Raw genomic sequence first — 27,047 nt, forward strand, 5'->3', positions numbered from 1 at the left:
TCAAGCTGTCACTCGAATGAGGGTCTGAGGCTCGTGTGATGCAAACATGTTGAGGCCCCAGCTGTGATGCAACCCAGGGTCTCTAACTTGAAAGAGGAACCTATACTTTTCAAGTATTTTTAAAGAGGGATTCCCTACTCTGTCACAGTGTAGCACTTTGGTGCTTTTTGCTCTTTATTAGCAAAGGCTGAGTTTGGCTGTGTTCACGGCAGCCTGTGACCTACGTGTGCACTCAGCCTTGCCCATATGAAATGCAGAATCTATGTTTCGTTGAGCTGTAAAGTTACCTTCTTCCCCTTATCTGTGTTTCATTTAACACACAGCATACAGTTGTGCTATTTTGGGTCTGGTTTGCTGTGGGGCTGATGTAAAGTAGAGTGAAGTTTGCCTTGATAAATCATGATTTCCATCTCCAGGCTCAGGCGCTATAGGGGAGCAGGGCAGAAAGCTGTGTAGACAAGACCAAAGGCAACTGTATACTGTGAAATAATAAGTATCAGGCAAAATACAGCATCACAGCTAATAGATGTATTTTAAAAGTGGAAACATCTATGTTTAATTGCATTTAAAATACGTAGTGAGAAACCACAGTTATACATTGTTATAACAAACCTTTACATCTGAAGTCAGAATAATACAAAAAAGTGCTGATTATATGGTCAAAATAACTGAGGCAAAATTTCAACAACATCTTCTAAAATATTAGCATGTGGCCCCTGCCAACAACACTCTAAAGGCCAGGTTGAATAATTTCAGTGACAGTCAGTGCTTTTTTTTTTTGTTATCTTACCCAAAAACAACCACCAGAATATCTGTTTTGTGTTTTTTTTTTGTATTTTTTTTTGCATAGCTTTCAATATTGCTGCTCTCTCACCTCTGCATATTGCAAGCCCATCTCAGTTCTGAGAATTTCTTTAAAGTTCTGAATATTTTTAAACCCTTCAAATACATAATATATAATTTCTACCAATTATAAATACATCATTTTTATTCATCTGATTTCAATAACATGCATTTGTATAATTACTGTACAATCAAAATAGACATTGACTTTACACAGTGTGTATGCTTTTATTTCAGCGGTGCTGTTCAGACACACTGCTCAACAAATCAAGCAAGTAGGGGAATAAGAAAAAAAAAGGAAGGAGGAAATAAACTCTGAGAAGGAACATAATTTCACAGTGTTTACAGACAAAAAAAAAAACTAAAAAAAAAAAAAACAAAAAAAAAAGGAAAAATGCTTATTGGAAAAGGGATTTATTAATACATAGAAAATCCCCACAATAGTTGAAACACACTTTAGAAACTAGTAAACACGTTAAATAGAGTTGTGCCAATTACGCAGTGCCCAAGCATCTGCTCGCTCTTAATTAGATGGGGAGGTGAATGACCACTGTTTATTTTCATTTTCCTCATTAATTATGAAAAACTGCATTTAATTCATCTTGCATGGTGAGAGACTGGCTGCGCAGATGTAAGTCGTAAGGGAAGTGGCTCTCTGTAGGCAACCTGAACATCGAGCTCTGCCCAAGGGGACCCCTGGGTGGCACTGCACAGTAATGCATGCCGTAATTGTAATTTTTGCCATAGTCCAAGCTTTCTTCTTGCTTCAGGGAAAATATCCCATTATAGTTAATTGGGGGAGGACTTAAGGGACCTTCAAACTGTGGGCTGGCGCACTCGGGGGAAGTACTCTCATAGAAGGACTCATACGCACTGCAGTAGTTGTAGGGTTTCATGGACTTGGAGTTGTCGAGAGTCCCATGCCCCGGGGGGGTGCCAAGCTCAGGGCTGTGGTAGGGGGGGTAGAAGGTAGAGTAAGGCGAGCGGGCGTGGTGGGCACCTTCACCTGCCTGGCCCATCAGGAAGCTTCGGGCATTCAGCTGCAGGCATCCTGCCACCAAGTTTGTCGTTGGCTGGGACAGACCCTTGCACAAGTTCTGGACAAAGGTGAGCAGGTCAGGCCTCTTGCCAATTCGCAGGATTTCGGAAAGAGCCCAAATGTAGTTCTTGGCTAGTCTCAACGTTTCGATTTTTGACAGTTTTTGTGTTTTAGAATAGCAAGGGACCACTTTCCTTAAATTGTCCAGGGCGTCGTTAAGGCCGTGCATCCGGTTCCTCTCACGCGCGTTGGCTTCTTGTCGCCTGAATTTGATCCTTTCCATCCTGATCTTGCTCGTCTTTTTTTTCCGAAGGCCTCTTCTCCTGGGCAAGCCGTTCTCATCCTCCTCCTCCCTCTCCTCCTCTTCCTCCTCTTTCTCTGTATCTTCTCCAGGAGACCTTTTAATATTCTTCCCTCGGAGTATGATCTGCTTCGAAAAGCTTTCCGGGTTCTTTATTTGCTTTTGGTCATCGCTTTCTCTGGAAAACTTTCTGCACATCTGGGATTCTGGCATTACAACAGACTCATCAAACGGTAGTGTTAGCATGGTTCTATAATCTTAAGTTACCTGAAAGAGGGCCAGCACAATATTTAAATATTTCCATTTACAAAGTTTGCTGAATTACACACCCATTCTCATGCACCTTGTCTGTGTGTGCTCTGTACATACAGGACTGCGTGTGTATAAATGAACTATCTATATTTTTTTTTCCTCATCGCATATCAATCGCAAATGCTCGCTTATTAAAAATCAAGTGCTGTCCAGAATTTTAAAATCACTCGAAACGCTCAGGATCTCACAACTAAAAAGCCACATCTCCTACAGTTAATACAGAGTAAATCAATATTTAAAACGTATGATTAGCTCCCTGCTCATTTATCTTATTTTTAAACAAGCCCTTTGAACCCTCACCACCATCGAACTCAAAGAAATGCAAGACATGATAAAGCAATACATAAATTTAATTAATACAAATTCCCCTGGGTGAAAAAAAAAATAAGAGCGAGTGCAGCCCTAAAACTGCACCATATCTCCATTATACTAAACATTTCGAAATCACTTTTTGACTTAGATTTCCGAGTTTTTGTCCCTCCGCATTTCCCTCTTTCTGAATCAAGATATTAAACTCTCGCAAGTTAGACCGGGTGGAAAAAATATTAATGGAACTCCCCCCAAATTTCTCAGCTAGTAACATTAAAAAAAATGAAGTATTTTTTATTTCTAACAATTTCTATGAAAATCACACACATTTTACAACAAGACAAAAATCAGAAAGGATCAAACCCTGAACGTACCCAGGTTAGAGTTAGGAAATAAAATCTCCCTACCTTTTTTTTTTTTTTTTTTTCCTTTTTCCCAGCAAAAATTCTAAATCTTATTTTGCATTTACCTTGGTTGAACTTATCTGCTTTTGTTTTTCTTTTTTAATTTAGTCCTTTTTTTTTTTTTTTTTTTTTTTCCCCCCCCCCTGCCCCACCAATTAGAGGGGGAAATATTTCCCTGCACGCTGTAGCAGTGTTTATGTTCAGTGAGGCTCAGGCGTCTCCCCAGCCCCTGGCTGACAGCAGCGGGCTCTGGGCTCAGGCTGCAGTCGTGCACGTGTGCTCGCAACCCAAGCTGAAACAGGGAAATAATTCCCCCCCCCTTCTGATTATTTCTGCTTTTGTTTTCAGTTTGGGAGCCGCAAATGCTTGGACCCACTGTCCTCCAAGAGACAAACAAAACGAATACACGGACTTTTTAAATAGAATAAAACTAAACAAAAAACCCCAGTGAAAGACTAAGTCCAGCAGTATTGTCTACACACTTGCAACATTACATAACACCAACAAAAGTAAGCAATTGCATCAGAAGGATAAAATGTTAGCAGGAGTTATCAGACAGTTAATAGCACACACAAAATACAAGACAATGATACTGTATCTTTAAACACTTGCATGCACACCCAGCACCAACTGAAATATATCTTTATTTGCATTACCTTAGCTTTTTATTTCATTCAACAATCAGTTTTCATTTTTTGCCTTCCAAATCTTTTCAGTCTGAGTGTCGCATCGTCTCCTGGAGCCTAGATCTGTGTATATCTGCACTATCTCATTGATCTCTAAAAAGTGACATTGATGCCAACTGCCAGAGCTGGTACCCATGCCATCTGCTAGTGACGTCACGGGGCAGAGAAAACCACGTGAGCCTTTCTCCTGGGACCTTCATTCTGCACTGATCATCTGGCATCCCTCTAAGTGGGTACCAGCATTCATGTATCAACACAGAAGGTTAGACTGATAGAAAAAAAAAAAAAATCTGCACCAGCGTTGCACATACAGTAGGTGCTTTTCCACTGGAGCTGCTTCTTTCTAGCAGTCTAGCTGCACGGATAGATGTGCCAACATTTGGTGCTATCCCTGCCTACAGGTACGGCTGCCCTGTAGATGTTAATGTGGCATTGTTTATACAAAAAGTGCTGTCTTGTACTGATCGGATCTCTCTGGTGCACCTGGTACCCAGGAAAAAAAAAAAGGGGGGGGGGAGAAGGAAGGAATCAGGATGTAATATTGGTGCTATGGCAGGGTCACAAAAAGTGATGCTATTACAAGCAAATTTGGGGCGTGAGTTTTTTGTTCTTTTTGTTTGTTTTGTTTTGCTGTTTTAATGTCCTTTCTTTCTTTTTTCTCGTTTTCTTTCTTTCCTTCTGTCTTTCTTTCTTTCTTTCCGCCTGTCTTTCTGTTTATTTATTTGTTCATGTATTTGCCATTGAAATACACCGTGTTGCCCCAGAATGCAGGCTAATAGCGGCAAATCCCCCCCTGCCTCTAAGAAATCATGACCTTCATCATTTTTTGACCTTCCTCATCCCTCCCCCCCACCCCCCCAAAAAAAAAGAAGCAACAGAGGATGACTAGACACACGATGCCAAGGTTTCAGAAGTGTTGCTTTTTCCAGTGACGTGCTGCAACCGCAGCAATTCATTCCTCGCACCCCTTCCCACCCTGGTGTGGGTGAGGATTCGGGGTGCTTGCAGCGTCCCCCTGTGATCTTAAGCCCCAGGGCTGATCTTTGGGAGCATCCTGCCTCCTGATCGCTGCATCCATGTGCCCCTTTGCGGCTCTGTCCTCGTGCTCTTTTCTCCTTCCTCGCCTCTCGTTTCGGCTCCCTTAACTCTTTTGTCTGTTCCCTCGGATGAGAAGCTGATAAGCGGAGCTGACAGAGCCACTCGGCTCAGCCCGGCCACGCAGCCGATGGCAAACTCTACTTTGATTTGGGTTTTATTGTTGCGTTTTATTTCCTTAGGTGTGCTGTGCTGCACAGAGGCGATGTCAAGCGAGTTGCAGGGGGGAGAGCGTGTCATCTTGGGAGCGTTTTCTGAAAGTTTGCTTTTATTATCGTGTATCGCCGCTCTGTAGCGACTAAGTAATCTCTATTTTAAAAAGTGAGAGCCTGAGTATGCTTTTAGTATTAAAATAATCCCTGGCAGAGCTGCTATTGTTATGGGTCTGTGTCAGCGTTTCCGTTATAAATCCTGTTTTTGAAGGGTTTATAACTCATCTGCTTTAATTCACGTTGGGCCCAAGCTTGGCGTTAATGTTCTCGGTCCTGATCCAATTATTTTGTTTTCACAAAGTTTCATTTAAATCCGGGCATTTTTTTTTTTAACACGGGAAAAAAAAAAGAAAAAAGAAAAAAAAGAAAGAAAAGAAGCAGCAGCAGGATAAGGTGTGCTGAGTACATCCATGTGTATGCGCTCAATAATTCTAGGGACCCGCACTAGAAAAAAATCCCTCCTCCAAACTTTGTGTTTGTGTATTTACTTATTTTTAACAGAAGCCAGGAGTATCAGATCATTCACTTTCTACAGAGCCCAGACCCCTTTTTAAAGATTATTTTTATTTCTTGCTGCGATTTTAATTTTTAAATGCTTTTAAAGCGAGAAAGATTCTAAAACTTCAGTGGCACCTGTTCAAAAGGAGCAAGAATGGTAGTACTCACAGCATTCATTTCATTTTATCCTAAATACTGCAATCTGTGTTACAGAGAGGGTAGAATCCTGTTACTCTCAATAGGAATTTATGCATTAAGATTTACATTGTGCAAGGTCCTAAGGGTTGTCAACCTTTTCAAGGATTTTGCATATTCAGAGTATTATACAATGCACCATAATCTAAATATGCAAAGTCCTGAGGATCTGAACCTTGTTTCAATGCATACTAAAAATATTAGAACAAATTGAAGGAAAGGTTGACATTGTGGTGCCTCTGTGTTAAGGGAAGAGCTGTAAAAATTTATAGCAATCTCCGAAAAATACTTTTATAAAAAATACCTTCTCAATGTCCTTTTATTAACCACTCAAATTCTCTTTAAAAATCCATTTTTGAATGGTTGATACTGCTACCAAAAAAAAAAAAAAATTAGCTTGTGTTGGAGGATTCCCTCTGTAGTAGTAACATTACATTTTTGCAGATTCCTAATCCATCATTTGACCTTTTTAATATTTTCAAATAAATAGTGGGGAAACAAAATAACGGAGATATCAAGGTTTAAAAAGCTTTTACTGTGCATGCATAATAACTTTTCATAAGGATTTTACTACACATTTTGTATTATGGATCCATGATATGCAAATGTGTACTGCTGTTAATATGCATTCATAGCAGACCCCATAACTGCTGCTTTGCTGTCTAGTGTGAATGCATGTTAAGAATAATACACAAAACACAGTTAAATGCACTCTGTAGAATGGCTGCACAGCACCAAATATGTTGCTGAACGCATACCACAATATTTTTCCTGTGCCTGAGCTGTATGGTTATGAATTAAAAGTGACTCTTTCAAATGCAATGCGTCATTTCACGTCAATACATGAAACACAGCATTAACAGAACCACTGAAATAAGACTGAGTTCAAAGGACTGCAGAACCTCCACAGAGCATCAGGGGGACTGACCCAACTGCACTGCAGTCCATGGGAGTCTTTCCAGTAACTTCAATCTGTTATCACCCTACCACCAGGGAATGTCTCTATTATTGTTATTTTTTTCCTCTAGAAAAAGGCAAGAAAGATGCTTTACCATCCCTTCTGACCTCCCAGTCACACTGTACCAGGACTCCATCTGGATTATGGAATTCTAATGGTGTTTGCTCAGGACCAGTTTCTGATAACACTGCTGCTAGGTTTGGTGTGCTGTAGTCCATGCAATTCGCTGATACTTGTGAGACCTCACGGGTAGTGGGAGGCTGTTCAGGAGCAAGAGTTAACCAAATCTTTTTCTTCCCCTTGTTTTCTCTCTTCTTCTTTCCAATGAAAGCACCAAGAGTGACAACAACCCTGCACCCCAGGTATGTAAAGTCCCAGTGACATCCTGCAATGAAAAGCTTTCTCTTCCTCACTCTCAGCCTGGAATCCCTTCCAGAACATCCCACTCATCTAGAGAGGACCAGAACTGTCCCTGAGATGGTGCATAGGGATATGCTTTCTCCTCTCAGGAGAGATTAATGAAGACACTAATAACAATCGTGGCTTCAGAGAACTACAGAGCTTTGTAGGACTGGAGCAACGTGCATCGTGATCCAGGGGTGACCCAACCCCACATCCCCAATACAGCACTGTAGGTTACGGATGGCTTTCTGTAGGGCTGTTTCCATCAATTCAGCTAAGCCCTCTCCCACCACCACTAAGATGATGTACGGGGATATACGTACTTCTCCCAGGAGAGATTAAAGGAGACACTAATCAGGACCCCCAGATTCAGGGAACTAACCTACATTTGTCCAAGAGGATTCGGTTCAGTATGAAAATGTGATTTTAACCCATCCGCTAATTCTGCAGAATGTTATACTCGTGCTTTGCACTCCTTAAGCCCTCCATAATGAGGATGTATTTCTTGCTCTAATCAGACATCCTTAGTTTTAGATTTTGAATAGGCTGTTACTGATAAGTATGAAAGAGTTGTAGAGGGGTTAGTTTCTCTATTTTAATAGGAGTTACTTGAATTTAGAATCTGAAAGCTGAGTCTAATGCTAACTGCTTATGGTTAACCAAAGCTCTGTTTGTGACCAGAAATTGTTCCAAGATTTCTGAAAGACATGAATAGAATGGATCTGATTTAGATATGACATACATTTAGCATATTCCTATTAACTTTGATCTACTCCTAGCTTACGCTATTATAAATGAGTAGAGTGAGAATTGAGCCAAATAATTTTAAGATGGAAAATGTAAATTATAAAAATTGAGACAAATGTAGTTAACTTTACTGCATTCCACATAGCAAAACAATGCCAGTGTACAGCCTGAAAGCTTTTTGACCAGGTCAAGACGTGACGTGCACCTTGCAGTAGTATGGGATTTAAGGTAACTCACTCCTTGGGGAAAGATGCTCCAGTCAACTCAGTCAAATGCGTCACTTTTTGAAACTGCAGGGTGTTAAGGTCAATCCTATTGCTTTGTGGTGTGAGGGGTACCTCTGAGAAACAGATTGGTGTTTTGTTTGTTTGTTTTTCATTCATGCTTGGTGGTTGAGGTTGTCATGCTTTCTGCTGCTCTACCTTGAGGATGCTTTGAGGCTGGGATATTTGGCTATAGTAAGCAGCCTGATGCTGCCGATCAGTGCTGACTCTTTAGTTGCAATCTCTGTCAAACAGCTAGTTAGCAATGCTGCTTTTTTTCTTCTCTTTCTTCTGCTGCTGCCTGCAGTGACTCACTTTCAAGCGTCCTCTGTGTTTCCATTTTGAGGATGTCTTTGTCCCAGTAAAGCTTGATTTTCAAGACATACCTTGCAGCCAGAACCTCCCAGAAGAGGTGGTGCGGGTGTGCACAATAGCAGAAAAGACCCCCCATAAGAAATGCTTGATTGGAAACTCTGTGCTGTTACTGATGCAAAGCCCATCTTGGAAGCACCAATTCAACTAGAAGAGCAAAAGGGCCTTCCAGAAAGCACACACTGTGATGAGTAGTTTGATTAAGACCACACAGCCTGCTCTAAATGAAATGCAAGATAGTAGGAACTAAAGAAGTTTAATGAACTTGAGGGAAGCACAAACCAGAACCTTAGAATAATGTGAACTTTTGGTGGACATTTTGCTCCCAGGAGACGAGAGGGTGTTTTGTGAAAGATTCTTGCAAAGTTCTGAGAAACTCTGACATTTGCATTATTTGGAGCAGACCTCTGAAACTCAGCAGGGAGAAAGCCCTCAGGCTATAGAAATGACTTTTCTTTACCCCCGTAAAACTTTTACCCAGGTTCAGGAGAGCTGTAAGCTCTTAAGAATCATAATTTCTTTTGTCCTGTGTACGCTCCTCAGGCAAATTTTAGCAGCATGCTGAAGTAATAACTGAATGCCTTAGGAGAAAAAGACTTTAGAAATAACAATTCCTTTAAACCTGTTTTGAAAGCGTATTAGTCAAGTTGAGAAGTTGAGTAGAGTAGAGTAGCAAATACCATTTCTACCTAGGAAACCTCAATTCTCTCTAAATGTACAAATATACAGGTAGTTTCTTAACAGCAGAGCTCACTCGAGGTGCTTGTTCTTATGAAACGTTTTAAGTGGGGGGAGGATGACTCAGACTCACTGTAATGGGAATATACTTTTGGTTTTCCTTCTGAATTCATAACCCTTGCTGGATAGAACTCATTCTGAGATACCAGATAGTTAAATTTTTCGTTCAAAAAGCGGGAAAAGTGTGGGATCAGGCATTTGAAGCTGTCCTAGAACTGTGGCCTGCCTTACGTTTCCTAGATCCATATTATGCTTTTGACTTCTCGTATTTTCCAACCAGCAAATGCAATGTGACGATGCAAGGATTTGAGGATCTTAGTGGAGATCTTTCCTTATCAAAAAGATGAGAGTTTTGAGATCTAAAAAAAAAAAATAAAAATCTAAGCCACTGTCAGAATTTGATGTTTGTCACGATAGCACTCCTTTAAAGCTAGGAAATGCTACTTTCCAGAGGAAAAAGGGAGATCTCTTATGACACAGATCTTGCTCTAGTTACTTACAGTGCCCTAAGGAAATGCTAAGAATATTCAAGAATGTAGTGTCTGTATTATAAACACTGTACAACTTACTTTTCAAGAGCAGTTAGATGAAGTGTAGCATCACCAGACACTCTAATTTTGCTGCCTTTTCCTGTTGCAGAAATCTGAAAAAATCTTCACTGACTTGAAGACACTGGAAAATGGATGGCAATATACTTTGAAGGATCATAACCTCAAGACATAGAGTGATTATTTCACAACAGAAGCTGGATCATTTAAGCCATTTTTCCCTGACAGTACTAGAAACTTGGTGTCAGGATTTGACTGCAAGTAGAAAAGTTGTTGTTATTTTCATATATATATATAAAACAGTTTTCTGGATTCATTTCCCAAGCTTCTGAGAAAGTGAGAGGCACGGCCAAATTCAGCTCAACTATAAAGCAATGTTGAATTCAGATTGGGCTGCAATGATTTTTTTTCCTGATAACAGTTGCCCATTTGATGTTTTAAATACATTTTTTTTTCCAATAATGAATGAGCATTTCTATTACTTCTAGCTGAGAACTATCTGTAAGTTACTGATGTTTCTTATTTTTATAAAAACCCATTTTAATGTTTTATTTCTCTCAACAAATTTCTGCTCTTCTACCCGTGCAGATGTTTTTTATAAGATCTGTGGACATCTTCCAGGAAGTGGCATTGTTTAACAATCACAGAATCATAGAATGGTTTGCGTTAGAAGGGACCTTTAAGATCACCTGGTTCCAACACCCCTGATACAGGCAGGACACCTCCCACTAGACCAGGTTGCTCGATGCCCCATTCATCCTGGCCTTGAATGCTTCCAGGGAGGGAGCATCCACAGCGTGGCTGGACAACCTGTTCTAGTGTTTCACTATCCTCACAGTGAAGAATTTCTTCCTGGTATCTAACCTTAATCTACCCTCTTCCATTTTAAAACCATTTCCCCTCGTCCTGTTGTTATAAATACTCCCTCCCCAGGCCAAAATCATTGTAAAGGTATGCTTTTGCCATAAAAAGAGGTGAGGTTATCACAGATGTAAGTACAAGATGAATTAAACTGTAGTTTCAGTAATTTTCATCTCTTTGCATCTCTTCTGTCTACATAATCTCTGAGGAGTTGTGTAAGCCTTTTGGTTTGCCAGCTTCCTCAGCCACCAGGAATCATCAAAATCAGTGCTTCATGCAATAGTCTTGAGCACATGGTGTTGTTTTTGGAGGTAACTACTCTCCAAAGCCATTTCACCTTACATGGTGTTCAAAGGAAATCAAGTTGTATCTTTTGGCAGCCCTGAGTTTTCCTTTCTGTCCTTGGGCTGGCTGAGAACTGGTTTGAATCCCTGAATACTTTGAAGCAGCCATGGCCAGAAGGCACCTGAAAGGTTGGCAAAAAGCCCCTCTTTCTGGCCAGGTTCCCCTCTCAAAAAATGGAGTGTGTCCTGCTGAGCCCAATGCTTGCTTGCATTTTCCCTCTGTTGTTCTAGTTGCCATATAAGCTGACTTCCTACCTGGCTTCTGTGGCCTTACTGGGGTATGACTCTTTACACTCTTAAGTGCTGGGGAAAGGTCGTACTGGATATAGGTTGCTTGCAAAATGCTAAAACAGCTATTAGCAGAAACACTACTGAATATGCATATATTTTTTGCAAATTGGGAATCTCCCCATCCCTTTCCTTCCTTTATTTTTCCTCAGTGGTATGGCTTGGAAAGTCAGCCAGTATGTACCTGGCCTTATTTCAGTTTCTTTGTGATCATCTTCAATTAAGCTGCTGTTTCTTCAGTTCAATTCTATATTACTGCAATGTAAATGGGAGAGGAAACTATGAGTTTTACAAAGTATTCAGAGATGTACATTCTGAATAATGAATTATAATATGTGCAGGGGCTTATTCTTGAGTTCAAAAGTTTTATGTGTGGCTTGGGTTGAAATTTGAAGTGTCCAGAGAGCCATGCTTGATTCTGTGTTCTGCATTTGGACCTGTAAAGCATCTCACTAGGTAAAGTCATCTAGGTAAAATTCATCTCAAAAAGGTACTTTGCTATGAATTTTGAAGATAGCCATGTAGAGAACATTTGCTGTCTCCAGCAGATGGTGACTGGAATAGCCTCTCCCTGTATCTCTAAGCCCTTGAACAGTGTAAATACGGCCATAGTGACATAGAATTGGTAAAATGATCAAGAAATATACTTGGTGTTACAGTCTGGTCTTTGTAGCACTGGACCAGATCATGGGAGATGTTCATATGTTGCCTGGATGTGGTCTTGGGCTCTGCATAGTCCTGATTGAAAAGGAGACTTGGATAGAATCAGGGTGATCTTCAGACCTTCCAGCCTCCAGAGATCCCTTCCAACTTCAACCATTCTGTGATTCAGAGATCCAAGGAAGAGGACTTCAAGTTAGGGTGCGGAGAAGAGTACAATCTGTGAGGTTCAGAATTCTGAGGTGAGGTTTGGAGCAAATACTTTAGCAGTGCTACACTTGGATATCAATTTTACGTGTTATTCGTTCCCTTCTTGGGGCACAAGTGAGCATCAGTGAGCTTTTTGCAAAGACTGCAAATGCTCCAACTCTTGTGGAAACTGAAATCTGGATTATGAAAAAGATATTTACAGTTTAATCTTGAAACACAAATTGGCAAAACATGGAAGTTATTTTCCTTCAGGAAATTGCATATTGTTTTCAGCATAAAACTTTATGTATAAGTGTCTTCTAATGAAGTTTCATTTTGAGAACAGGACAGAGAATGAACTTAGTTGATTTTCGAGGAATCAAAAAGGACAGTTATTTTCAAAATCACATACAATATACTGTATGTGCATTGCATGAGCTTTTTTTTCCCTCAATATGAGACATTTCAATTGATGTGGAACAAATATTTACTAAAAATGTTCCATATTGGAGCAACTTTTTTTTAAAATATCAAAAAGAAAGCAAATTTAGAAACATCAAAAATCTACAAACAAAGGAAAGTTTCAGTGAATTTCAGTGTTCTGTGCTGAAATCCTTATCGCACTCGGGATAAATCAGTGTTTGAAAAAGCAAATGGTTTTTAGGCATACCTTTAGGCATATATTCTGTATTTAGAGTTTTCACTATAATAATCCATTTCTCTGTCATTCACTTACTATATCATATAATTAAGATATCCTATTATTGTTACTGAACTGCCACCAATATGTGTGTCTACATTATCTCCAAATCTGTCTCTTCTTTTTCTTCAATCGTCAACAATTCTCTAAAGTAGCAGTTCTGACTCCCCTATACCCTCAATTCCATTTTGCCAAACGCAACACAAAAAGATAGCCTTTGTTAAAAAGTTTAATGTTCTTAATTAGTAGAATTGTCGGACTAATTAGAATACCAATTAGAATTGGCAGGGCTATCGTTAATTTAGAAGTGCTGTGGTCTAGTGTTAATCACTATTAAACCTTATAGTTTGTGAGAGAGAGAGGGAGCAAGGAGATGAATGCACACACATGCAACCTCCCTCCCCTCCCATTTTAAATGTTAAGGGTCCATAATCATAATGATCTGTGCTGTCAATGTGTACTTAGGGACTGTTGAATCCATGGAGACGTTGATGCAAAGTTAACAACTGTTTACGCACAACAGTAGCGTTTCCAAATAAGAACTGAACTTCTCCGTGAGTACTGCTACTAAAATGGCAAAATCCCATCAGTGGTTGGAAAAGATGCTTGGGTACTCAGGACTCTTTATCAGAAACGTGCAAAGAAACCCATTTACTTTTGGTACCGTTAAAATTGCTTGGAATATTGTACAGCACATGGCAAATAAAGATCTTTCAGCACTGTACAAAGTGAAATCAGGCTTTGGTACCTACTGGATCAGCAAGTTCATAGCAGCATTTCATAGCCAGAGCTATCACTCAAATTCCCACAGTCAGTCAGACATACAATGGGAAATATGCTGAGAGCTCAGCAACTTTCATTCTTCAGATCTTACCCACACGCACATCTGCCCTTCCCATCGACCTAATTCTAACTTCTAAGAAAAGAAAAGAGCGAAACAATTTTATTCTTCAATCTCAAATGAAAATAAGGATACTTCTATTCAAACTACGTACTTGCAACATCTGTTCCTGGCTGAAACCATACGAGACAAGTTCCCAAAGGTGAATACTGCAAATATTGCTGTGAAGTCCATGAGCACCACTATCCTCACACAGAATCCAATTTATATCCTCAAATACTTAGGAAAAAAAAAAAGAGTGTTAAGGTGGCTAGAGCAGCACACAATAGTCTGATGTGAGCAAGTACCATTACTTTTCACTTTAATTTTTTTTTTCCATCTGGTATGAATTACCTCCTGAAATCTCATACTGGTCAGTGAGGCAAAAGTGATGGTGCTGATTATTATTTACCTGGGGCAGTGAGTGGTGGCATGAGCTAGTAGAGGATGGTCAGAGAGCATGGTAGAAAAAGGCAAGGTCAGTGAAACTGTTCTCTCTGGAGCATGTGGATATCCTGTTGGTTATGCCACACAGCACTAAACATTTTTCTGTTCCTCTCTAGCCTGATTTAGCTTAAATATCTCCCTGTTTACAGCACAGCTTGTCCACAGTTTGATCAAACACATCCAAACTCACTCATGCTGCCTTTTCTATTGCAGAGAAACCTATAACTCAGTTTCAGAGAATTCAGATGTTTAAATTGCAACTTGTTTATGGTCAAGAAACTGTTGCCTTGCTCCAATGGTATCTTGCACACTAAGGCTTTATTTAACCTCTGTTTATGTAAAGTAGAATATGACAAGTAAATGTGCCTTGGCTCTTGCAAAAATAAATGTGAATTTGTATGCCTTCTATTAAAAAAAAGAGAGAGAGAGAGATTTAAGAACCAGATACAAAATCATCCTGCATAGTTCCTATCTTTTTACTTCACAAACTAAATTTTGTTCCTGGATCAGTAAAACTCTAAAAAAAAAGGAAAAAAAAAAAAAGTAAAAATTAAGATACAGTAAACAAAACAATGCAAAAAGATGACTTGACTAAAAGTCAGCATTTTAATTCAGTTTTCTTCCCTAAGTAGGTTGAGTAATGATTATTAAAGAACTGTACACGGTACTTTTCCTCTTTGCTCTTTACATTACAAGCTAATTTACATGAGAAATTTAAAGAGGAACTAAATATAGGTAATTGGCTTGCAAGAAAAAGCAGCTTTTTCTTCCAAAACAAAGTGTTTTGAAGATGTAACAACTCTCCTCAAACTGTAGTTGTCATTTTTAAGGGATTTTTATTGGCTGTGGGTCTTTTTTTCTTTAAGCACTACTACACGCTCATTTCAAGCCTGTGGTTTGAATCTGCCTAAACACTATGAACAGGCCAACTTACTTTAGACCCTATACATTTAAAATCCTGCCTGAAGTTTACTCCAAATTCACCAGTCCCACTTTCAGCAAGACTTTTTAGAATTGGTGAAGGAAAAATGTTTTCTGTCATCTTCGGCTGCTACAACCTACGTTCTCAGCATCCTATTTTATGCCATATTTTCAAGACTTTGGCACTTAGTCATACAGAGCCCCAGATATTATTATTTTTGTTTTGTCTTGGCAGACGCATGCATACACGGCGATGCTAAGAATGATAGTAGGGGCTTTTCACTGAGCTCAGCTCCAGGTGGGATTCGCTCGCACCATGTCAGACACATGATGAATAACAAGCCTGCATTATGCATGAAGTTGTGCAAGGACTCATGTACCCTCAGCTTCCTCTTCAGCCGCTGTCTAAGTGAAAGCCACAGGTCTAAGCTTGTTTTTAGAGAACAGAAAGAGTAAACTTCATCTTCTGGCTATCCACGCTAGGTGCAATGAGGTATTGAACTAACTTTGTGTGCAACACAAAGGACAGACCCAACATGTATATTCCTCTAGTCGGTTGCATATGGTTATGTGTCTTGGCTTTTGGTAATGGTGTGAGCCTCAGTTCATTATGGATTTTGTTCTGTGGCCATAATTTGTTTTCCAAATTATGGGTGCACTGTAATCCCGGCTCTGAATGACCATTACTTGGTAACAAGACATCCAGCCTAGGCAGAGAGCCTGGTTTGGAGGGGAGATCGTTCTCCTGAGGAAAACTCCCACAGTATGAACTGTTTTCAGAGAAGCAGGCGTTTTTCTGTTTTAAGTGTCTGGCAATGAGCTGTTATTTCCCACTTTGTACATCAAAGCTGAAAAGGTTCAGTTTCTAAAACTTAAATGTTTTTTTTTGTTGGTTTTTTTTTTTTTTTCAGTTGAAAATACAGTAGGGGGTATATCAAACAAATGTTGCAACCTTTCATCATGGCTGGGATTCAAAACAAACGCTGAAATTTTGGGAGAATTCACTAGGAGAATACTCTGGCTTTGGTTTAGCTTTAACTAGCTCAAGGTGCTTTGCAATCACAACTCCTTGTTAACCTCTCACACAGCGGGATCAGCATCTCTGCCTAGTGAAGTATGCCCAAACGAAGGTGATCTTCACAGTGCAATCAGAGGGAGCAAGGCTGACATTTTGCCGAAGGCGGGGATATGTTGGATGAGTTCCACCTTTGTGACCTGCGCTGGTGGAAGCCCCTGACCCTGATGCACTGATCTGCTTCGCACCTTGGTAGGCTCCTTTGATTCTGGGACAGTACCAAAGTTTCCCTTTGCAGCCTCGGTGTGTTTCCCCATGCAACTGCCCTCTCTGAATTACAGCAGAGATGCTGCAGTGATGTGGGAACAGACGGGGAGGAATCACTCCCTTCTTTCAGAATAGATGAGCAGCAATCTCGACTTGCTTCTCTGGGTAACATACCACTTGGGTAAGAAGGCATCCTTGTGCTCAGAGTGCCTGGAGGCAAAGAACCGTGGTTGTGGATCTCTGGTACAGACAAATGATTTTTGCATTTTACTGCTATTTCCCCAATCGTTGTTTTTATTTTTTGCTTAGGTGGTTCGCAGTTTCCATGCTTATTCATTCTATTGTTTGCCTTTAGGGCTTCTCTGTGCCTTTCTCCACCATTAGTCCATTCTTTTTTTTTTTTTCCCCCAGTGATTTTATATGTAATCTTAATTTTAATCTAGACAGTTAGTTGTCCTCTTGTCCATTGCAGATGCAATTGTTTCTAAAGTGATGAACAATATTAATTAATTTCAGTTTGGCACAAAAGACCTGTATATCATGCCACCACTTTTACACAAGTGATCAAGTTTTCCTTATCTTTTGTATTTCCTTTCCTTTTTATTCTAGCCATATGAAAATTTAGGAGAGAGATTAAATCTATTGTCAAAAGTCATCCATGCCCAGAACAGGAAAGATTTCAAAGGGTTACAGTCCACAGCTGGGGGGACAGGAATTCTCACATTTGTTTAGACCTTGCATTTGTTTTCTGGCAATAGTCTTTGCCAAAGAGAGAGCCCTAAAATGTGTACATGAAGGTTAAAAAGAGATTACCCTTGTGAAGTCTCAGCCTGTTCTCTAACAGTTGCTGAATTCTGTGAGCCCTGAAGCATGACCCAAAAACGTTATTGTAATTAATTATGGTAACTCTGATATGCATATCAATTCCTTTTGCAAACATACATTTCTGAATGCCTCTTCTTGTGACAAGGAGCTCTCCAGACTAAGTACACACAAAATAAAGTCCATCAAGGGTGCTTTATTTTGTGGCTTTTTCTTTTTTTCTTTTAAATTTCTTGCTGTGTATGAGCAAATCAGCCACATTTCAGATCTAGTGAAACAGCAAGGCTTTAGCTGTCCTATTGCCTTCTCTTCTAGCACAGAGCATTTTTTCCCCCTCAATTTAAAATAAGCAGGACCCTGTTCTGAATCCATCACAATCCTTGATGAATTTCTGGCAGTGGTTCCTACACTACCATAAGGTTCCTCACTTTGGTGCTCTTCCTCCAGACATCACTGAGTCAGTGTGCAACTGAAGGCAAGGCTACAAATTAGCTCAGTGCAGTAGGTGCTCTGCTACACTGGGATCACCAGCCCCTCCCTCGGGAACAAATGGGGGTTCTTTCACACTTAAGAACAAAATAGAAAATTAAAAAAAAAAAAAATCATGCTGGAAAGTGTTGCCCTGGTGCTGTGCATTTGGAAAGCATTCACTTGAAGGCAGCAGGATGGCTCTAAGCAGTGCCATCCTACTCCAAAGCAGAGCAAAGGAAGGGGCTGTGGCTGCGGTACACGTTCCTTCCTCGCTCTCATTCAATTCATTTTAAATATGGCACTAATAACTAGTGAATAATATATAGCAAAATGCTAACAGAAGTCAATAGCGAGTACACTGGTTTACTTGCCAACAAAAAAACAAAAGTGAAAATGTTAACATGTGAATGCTGCTCCCTGTATGAAGAAGTGCCATGTTCCAAGCATAAGTGCAAACTAAAACCCCGTTTGTGTGAATGCCTAATTATAAGGGTGAAAACACTGTCAATCTTAGCACTCATCTGGGTTTCATCTTGGTTGCCAAATGGGTCTTGCAGTCCTATATGTTAAGAAAAGTCTTAATTTCACAACCCTGACAGGAGAATAAATATCAGCCAGAAGTATGTGGAAAGGAATAAACATAGACTATCATGCTGGAATTTTTATTAGCATTGCTTTTTTTTCTGGCTATACGTAAGTCTTATGAATCGAGACAATATTCGCCAGCGGTAAGTATTGACAAAAATTTCTTGGCAATTTTATGAGCACGATCAAAAAAACCCAAAAGATAATTCTGCTCACAGTGCCTGGAGTGAGGAAGCCCAATGCAATTTGCAAAAGACGCATGTGCTGCTAAAGCTTTCTAATTGAAGCCAGCCCATCAAAGGATCCAGAGACTTTGTCAAATGTCACAAGTTATATCTTATGTTCCAACGCAATTATGATTTAAATGTAATTATTTAAAGAACACTACAGACAGTAAGAACAAAGTCCCATTACCTTCTCGTATCTATTTATTATTAAAGAGTTACCCGTGGAGTTTGGTCAAAATCTTTACATATTAATCTCTGAAAGTTTTATAGGGTTGTGGGGGGAAAAAAAAAAAAAAAAAAAAGAATAAAAAGAAAATAACAAAACCTGGTTTTTTTTAATACCAGGCAAAACTGATGGCAGGTGGTGAGGAGCTGTAATGCGTAATAAACAATTTGGATCTCAGGTGAATCCAGGCTCCTGTAAACTTAGAAAAAGCACAAAGGCAGTTGCCTTTTAAATAAAGACTTTGATTTGCATGATGTTAAAAGGGAAAGCCATTAGTTCACTTGAGAATTTTAACCAAAGGTGGAAACTTTTTGTAAGCAAATTTTCGTTTGTGTTCCAAAAATTGCCTGGTCAATGTAAGTTGTTTCAGTTTTTTTTTTTTTTCTTTTATTTCCTCTGATTCCCAGTCACTGGGCTCGGATTAGCAGTTCAACAGCAATTTATTCCTGCGTTTGGATAAGGAGGGTAAATAAATAAGAAGGAAGCAAACCTTATACATTATAAGAAGAAAAATAGACAGCTCAAGTTCTAGTTAAACATATCACGATAAAGACCTTTGGAATTTAATTACCTGCCAGATATTTATTGATTCAGTTTAAACACAGCAATTTAAAGCATAAAGGAAAACCTTTGCTAATGTTTTTTCTTTCCTGTTATTTCAGAAGAGATTTTGCACGTCAGATGTCTGAATCTCATAACTACACAGAAGAACAGCACTGTTGACTTTTGTAACATCTTTATCTGGCTTTTAGCCTGTCTGTATGAGATTATCACACTTGATCACGTTTAAACTCTCAAGAAAGCGCACTGTAAAAGTAGAAACAATTGCTCGTAGAAGTAAAAAATAAGAAAGTAGAGGATGAGAAAACCGTCTGAGGGCTGTGGTAGATACTGCATTTCTGCTTAGCCTTAGTTTGTGTGAGATGAGATAACGCACCTTCCTTAATGCCTTTCCAAAACTCTTAGGAAAGAATTTGGCTCCTGGGATGCTTGGGCTGAACTGTGCACTGTAGCTTTGCTGTGGATTAGTGTAACTTCATATGAATTACTCCTCCAGCAGGAGGGCAGTGCTGTGAGCATCCCTTTGCCCAGGCTGTGCAGGGGAGGGAGGGAGCAACGGCACAGGCAGAAGACACCAAACTCCCCTGTTGAAGTGGATTGTAGCCAAAGTACAGTTCAAGGCCATGGAAAGGCTCTGCAAGTCCCTTCTTAGGCCACTCTTCCTTCTTCTTGGCAACCCATTCAGATTTGAGTTAGTGAGATTGGAGGAATGAAGCGTATGTACTCAGAAGGTCTTTAGCAGATCTGGCTTTCTGGGATTTGTAAGCAAGTTCTAGCAGCTCATTCAGGTAGAGCAAACCAAGCACTTTTCTCCAGATTATCTTTCATGTATGTATAAACAGCATTTGCTGCAAAATGTGTGAACTACAGAGCTCAGAGTCACAGCCTGCAGCACAGCAAACTGGCTTTTCCTGGAGCTCATAATGTGATAATTAAATTGCTAACAGGCACCTTAGTGATGGCATTTGCTGAAGATGTGAAAGCCTTCTTACAATCATACCTTTCTGTAGGGAACTCATCAGTAGAAGCAGAGCTATCAGAATAGATTTTTTTTTAATATATTTTCTTCAATGAGTACATTAAATTTTTATGTGGAGTGAAATGGTACAGGACGTGTTTCCCTTCCACTGCACAATGATTTATTACCCCAAAAAGACCGCAGAACTAATTAGCAGAGTAATTAATTAATATAAATTTGCATATTTGCATTTGCAATTAGTGCAGCCGACTGATTAGTCTGAAAATGGGAAGTTTGACTCATTAGATGTTAGTGTCTGCTGGACCGGAAAGCGGCTGCCAGATGAGGCGAAAAAGCATAGAATAAGCACAAGTGCGCGCGCGTGCGCGAGCTCATCATGTCTTTTGTTGGAAGAATGGGGAGCAAATATGTGGACCAAGATACTAAGACTGCTATTAAAAAAAAAAAAAAAAAAAAGATTATTATTATTTTTTTTTTAACTATTTTTCCTTTCCTGCAATGAGCCACTGCAACCGTGAAACCCAGTAACGCTTCTAACAGTGAAGTCTTTAAGGGAAAGTAGCTGCAGATCTCCTGATTTAGGTGTGGAAGGGGAGCTGTAAAGAGTCTCCTTGCCATGTGATAAATGGGACGGGGATGTTTCTGCTCATCCTACTGACTAACCAATTGCTAATGCTGGAAAGTCAAACTCAGTGGAGCCCATAAAAACTCAGGGTAACAGATTAGCTTTCCAGCTTGTGCTGTGCTGTGATATTTTCCTCCTTGGACGCTCTTGTAAGTGTGCCTTGTATGTATCTAAACAGTCCTGCTCTGTGTTCTCAGATTGTGCATAATGCGCATACAAGGGGAGAGTAATTCCCCCAAGTTTTTGTGACATTTGGAAAAATACTGAAGAGAGGTATGTCCATCTGTGGGGTCATAGATCCAAATGCCATAAAGTCTGTAGGATGCTTACTAATGCTCTTCTCAAAGTGGTAGAGCAGAATAGAGATAATTTTCATGTGGAATCTATGGAGGATGCTCTGTGACATCTTGCACTGCTCTCTCTCTACAGTTGGGGGAATGCTCCTGTGCTCCTTCAGCAAAACAAGAGAATGGGGATAGGATATTATGAGGTGTTGGCCCCAAGACAGCTCATACATAGAGCCCATTGGGTCTTTGTCCAAAAGCTTTGAACACATTTTACCAGTTGGTGAAATTTTGACACCTGTTTGGTTGTTGCAGAAGATTCCATATCATAAGTTATATTTGTAATATAGTGTTTTTAAATTCTGTTCAAGGAATGACTTTAAGCTATAGGTATAAACTCTGTTTCCTATGGGATTCTGCTGGTATACCTTCATTAGACTGTAAAATCTAAGTGTAAACTAGGCCTGAGTCAAAAGGAATATCTTATAAACTTGAATCTACTCATTTCTGTGAGATTCGCAGGTGCTGATTAGCTATCAAGATGCCCTTGACATATTAAATAAATGCAAGATAACTAAAAATGTAATCATCCCTATGAAATGAGGAAATCCCTATATTTCCTTTATATATCTACAGCCAGGTGCAATAATTTGTTATTATAAGGAATGTGTGGGGATTACCAAAAAAAAAAAAAAAAAGAAAAGAAACCTTTAAAATTTTATATAAATCAGTAAATTTTAATTCTACGTTTAACTCAAAAATTAGGAATAAATTACAACTCCATTTGAAAATAGGTGCAACATGAATAAATATGATTTTCTAGTAATATTATATCTGCTAGATCTATATTAATATGAAAGAACTTGTGAATAAGCACCTGTCATAAAAACTAATATGGGTAAATGATGTTATGTTAAATGATGTTTTTAATTACTACAGGAGCATATATAGATTTTACGGTTATTTTTTTTGATAAAAATATTTTTCACATATTTAGTCACAGTCAACTGCATTAGGAGAAAACATTTTTAAAATAAAGTATCTCCTGCATGAATATCATCCTCAGGTAAAAACTGAACAGTAATCTGTAGGACCGTGTAACCAAAGCTGCTCGACCAAAGTCATGCTTGATATGCAAACAGATATCCAAACACTCTTTGGACTTGAAGAGGTAAATCTGTTCCTACTACTGTTTTCAGCACCCCGCTCCCACTGAGGTTTCCATCTGCATCATTACAGTCCTGCACTCTAAAAACCCAGCCTCGTGGGCAGGTGAGTGTCATTTTGGAGATGGATGAACATACCTCTATGAGGTGGCTGTGACCTGGAAGCCATGGCACCATGTCATTTCGGTGTTGGTCCTGACATAAGACAGCTGATTCTCTGCACCCAGTGCATGCAGCCATCCTCCTTGCAGGTTAGTACCACTTGGTATTCACGAGCCAAAAGTGCAGGCAGATGCACAGCTCTACATGCCTGTAAGCTCCCAAGTCACCAAGCTGTTCTTTTAATTTTAGACAGCTGTGAATTTGCTTTTGGATCTAGATGGAAATACCACCTTCCATATTTACAGCTCTTTGTTCTGACATTGTCTCCAATTCTGGCCATTGAAACTGTTAAAAGAAATCAATACTGTGCCCATTTAAGACTGTATTTTCCTCTCTGAAATTCTCAGACTCTACAACTGAGAAGCTTTTCACTTTTTTTCCTTAAACTTCCCCATTCAAAATAACAAAACAGTCTGTTTTCATGAGGTCCAAATGCTTCATTTCAGCTTTACTGAAGAGCTGCATTTGGATAAGGCTTTTTGATTCCAGCCACAAAGTAAACTATTTTGCAAAAGCATGACGCACAAGCAAATAGAAAAGTACAGGGTGTACAGTGCCTGCAGTTGGAGAGCACCCCCAAAGAGAATAGAGCAGCAGCAGTGACACAGCACTCTTCTTGGCTACCGTACAGCACAAAGGATCACAATGCAGCTAGCTTCCTAGGTCTAATTAACTGCATGGGGCCAAAGAAAAAACCTGTGACATTCAAAACTGATATGGGAGAAAAAGTAATCCGTATTTGTGAGACAGAAGATGGACAAAAGCCAGCTTCCATTTGGATTCTGACATTGCCTGTATCGGTAAGACTAGCAAAATATGGAGGTCTTCCTCCTGAAGAATTGGAGAAACACAGACTAAATATAAGTGCAAGGGGAATGATCAGAAGCTCTGTTTCTATGCATTTGACATGCTAACAAATCAGTCCTGACAAAGAAAATTATTTCATTTGATTTAAAAACAAAAACAAGCAAACAAAAGAAAACCACCTTGATATCTGTGTAGGCCATTTCACAATGAAAATAAAATGGGATTTTTCTAATAGCTAAGAATTTTTTGCTTGCAGGTATGGGCTTTACTCTGTGAACAGCCAAAAGAAGCTACTTCCGAAGGCTGTTCAGGTATTTCAGCAGCTGCTTCTACAAGTGAGGCATAAGGAGGCAAAGGAACTTCTGAAACAAGAGCATGATTTAAAGGTAGCCAAATCTCTAAAATGAGTACAACAGGAAAGAAAATGACTGTCTGTGCTTTCCTGTGCTATAGGATATTATTTCTCAGGACTCTGCAAGATATTCTGAATATAATCTGTCTGTTCTGGGAAAGGCAGGTGAGGCTGGAAGAGGAGATGAGCAGCCACAACATTTGGTAGGAAACACCTGCTGGCCTGTTATCAGCACATGAGATTTCCTGGGAAAAGGGTGCGTGAAACATGAATGTTGACAGGAGGTGAAAACATATATGACAACTTAGAGGTATGTGACTGAGTCAAGAGGGAATACCGCCACTCAGACGAAATTCAGGAAGCATAAACTAAACCTAGATCACAACAGAATGTAAATGACCGCATAGCAAATGAAGGACTTCAGTCAAGAGGTATCGTGACTGAAGTGAATGCTGTAAAACAACCTCCTCCAATAAAGTGGAAGCAGTGTGTTGGGTGACTGCTTACCTGTTTGTGTTGGGTACCAAAGACTGCAGAATTCACAGCGCATCCATAACAGCCAGGAAGGGGCAGCAAACTGGAACTTGATGGATGCTGTTGCCTTAGGAAAGAAATAAAATACTTCATGAAAACAAAGGAAGTCTCACCATAAGGAGGTGCTTTGCAAGCAGCAGTTGGAACAGTGCTACTGCAAGAATCTCCACAATGCAAGCACTGAGAGCACAGATGTCAAAACAGCAAAATGATGTTCAGATGGAAAAGCTGGACTGTTGCTGTTGTCTCTGATATCAGGAGCTTAATCAGCACATAGCTGTCCTCTTACCACTGAAACAGATCACAGGCTCCCAGAGGACGTTCTTGACAAATCTCCAGCATTTGCACGGCCAAGATCTCAGCGTAGCATTTAAAATTTTGAAGGTACGCCTTGGAAACACAATGAAAGCCCAGAAGAAAAAATCCTTTAGGAGTATTTTCTTCACTGCAGTTGTGTTGAACAGCACGTTGCAAAAGAGTAGGAAGAAGTAAAGGAGCAGACGTGCTGCAGCAGTGCTTACCAGGAGAGAAACAGAAAGTGATGAGATAATCTCTTCAAAGAAGGGATCATGTAAAGAGGGTGGTCTGTACATGAATTACTTCTTGTACTTCTTGCCCTAGATAGAAAATACAGTGGATTATGGAAAGCGCAGCAAGTTGAGTCCAAAGAAGATGCAGCCAGAGCCAGAATCATAGAATCACAGAATCATAGAATGGCCTGGGTTGAAAAGGACTGCAGCGATCATTGAGCTTCAACCTTTCTGCTATGTGCAGGGTCACCAACCAGCAGACCAGGCTGCCTGGAGCCACATCCAGCCTGGCTTTGAATGCCTCCAGGGATGGGGCATCCACAGCCTCCTTGGGCAACCTGTTCCAGTGCCTCACCACCCTCTGGGTGAAAAACTTCCTCCTCATATCCAACCTAAACCTCCCCTGTCTCAGTTTAAAACCATTCCCCCTTGTCCTATCACTATCCAAAATACTCCTGGTAGAGACCTTTATACGGCACTATCCAATACATGGTTTGGAAATGGAAACATATTCTCCCATTTCAGCATTAATGCAGTGACAATCCCATGCTAAGGAAGAAAAGACTGAGTTTGCTCCATGTTGCAGGGCTATTGCTGTACATGCTGGACCTAGAAAAGTGAGGCAGCACCTGATCTTGTCTGATAGAGAGGAAAAAACTGTAGGATGGCAAGTGAAGGAAACAGATTCTTTTAAAAGTCATTTAAATAAAAGCAAGACAGGTGGATATGGTATTACTACCAAACTAATTGCTGACAGCAGAGAAGAAATTCTGCGGAAGGAATCTTAAAGATTTCTGAAGGCTGGGTGTCTGATGCACAAATGGGTAATGGTTTACATGCCACGCTCTCCCAGGGACAGTTAACCCCAAGGAGAAGCCAGACCAACCTCAGACTGTTACTGAGGGACTTCAACATACCAGATGAGGGTTACCCCTGACAATAACTATAAGCAAGACTCTGGCTGTGAAGACGCTGCCCATCTCATGGGCCAGTGCTATTAAGCTTAGCAAATCAGTACAGCTTTCTGACTGGAGGAATGAAGAGGAAATCCTTCTATGACTAAACACAATAAGGTGGAAGAAAATCTCCATTCTAATAGAGGAAACCCCTATTGGACAGTACCGGGCTGATATGGTAGTCACCCAGATGAAATGCAAAACATTCAGTTAGAAAATGTAGCTATTGAGGTGAAGCTTCAGGCTCCAGGGAATTAACTAATACTTGTGCAATTGCTTCAATCATGAAGACTCAGGCTGCTATGAAGATTAACTGTGAATAACTGTGAATGAGATTGCTAGTAGCAAGCATAGAAGCCCACTCTGAAGAGGAAAGAGAGAGCACAATGATAGCCCTCATAAGCACAATCAGCAGATGACTCTACCAGCACACACTCAGACACCCAGCTTTCTGTAACTGCAAAACGATAGCCTCGTCTTCCAAGTTATAATCTATGCCAATGAGGAGAGACAGAGCACTCCTGAGCCTTTAAATTAGAGGCCTGGATTTCTCTTTCTCTGTAGGTTGCTGTTTCATTTTGCTAACTGTGGAGGAAGGACCAAGGAATGCAGCTCTGTGGTGGCTCCATAGGAAGCTGCCTCGTGATAGGTGTTGCAATAAATCTTTTAACCATGACTTTGCATTCATAAAAAAATACTTGCACCAGACTGAAGGAGTTTCCTGCTAAAAGTGAAGTAACGACCTCGCCAAGCTTCACTGATTTCTTGGTGGAGAATGCCTTATGTCTATGCTGCCTTATGTCTATTCAGTGACAGCTGATGTCACTTTAATGAGGACAAAGTCTTCATGCATTTGGGTGGTTAGATGGGTTGCAGAGTGCAGGGGTCTTCTTGTGAAAAGCCTTATCAAATCAGCCATTCTTGTTCTCTTCTCTCATGTGTAAAATCTTCAGGTCTGGAAACGGCCTGAACCCATCCAACGTCACGGAGACTGATTGAAAAAGCTGAAGTCACCTAAAATGGTGACCACTCTGCAGAAAACCACATTATCTTGACGATAGAATAGGGCACTCTACAGGTCCTGGCAGCTTACCCAGCCCAATCACTTATAAAGAGATTCATCAAAATGTCTTACTTACGCAAGTAGGTGTCTTCCTCACCCCAGGGAGAAGCATTCCAGTGGCCAGCCTTGCAGAGGGGTCATGGGAAATTTAATTAAAGGCTGAGACTGCAGTGTTTGGAGGAAAGGCTGCAATGAGTTCCCCA

General features: G+C 40.1%; 1 protein-coding gene across 4 annotated transcripts; it reads right to left on the minus strand.

Annotated features, from left to right (window-relative positions):
- Positions 1–1,220: 1,220 nt before the first annotated feature.
- Positions 1,221–27,047, minus strand: NEUROD6 (neuronal differentiation 6). Of its 4 annotated transcripts, none has more exons than XM_031608362.2 (3): positions 26,921–27,047; positions 24,269–24,362; positions 1,221–2,450 (listed from the first exon to the last, which is right to left on the minus strand). In XM_031608362.2, exon 3 carries the CDS (start codon positions 2,427–2,429, stop codon positions 1,416–1,418), a length of 1,014 nt encoding a protein of 337 aa, XP_031464222.1. In that variant the 5' UTR covers positions 2,430–2,450; positions 24,269–24,362; positions 26,921–27,047; the 3' UTR covers positions 1,221–1,415. The 4 variants fall into 4 exon arrangements, with proteins under 4 accessions (XP_031464222.1, XP_089998374.1, XP_089998373.1 ...); XM_090142248.1 differs by having other exon boundaries at positions 26,917–27,037; XM_090142247.1 differs by lacking the exon at positions 26,921–27,047 and adding an exon at positions 24,585–24,756.

Source organism: Phasianus colchicus, chromosome 6, assembly GCF_987193195.1.
Source record: "Phasianus colchicus chromosome 6, bPhaCol1.hap1.1, whole genome shotgun sequence".
Classification (NCBI taxonomy): Eukaryota; Metazoa; Chordata; class Aves; order Galliformes; family Phasianidae; genus Phasianus; species Phasianus colchicus.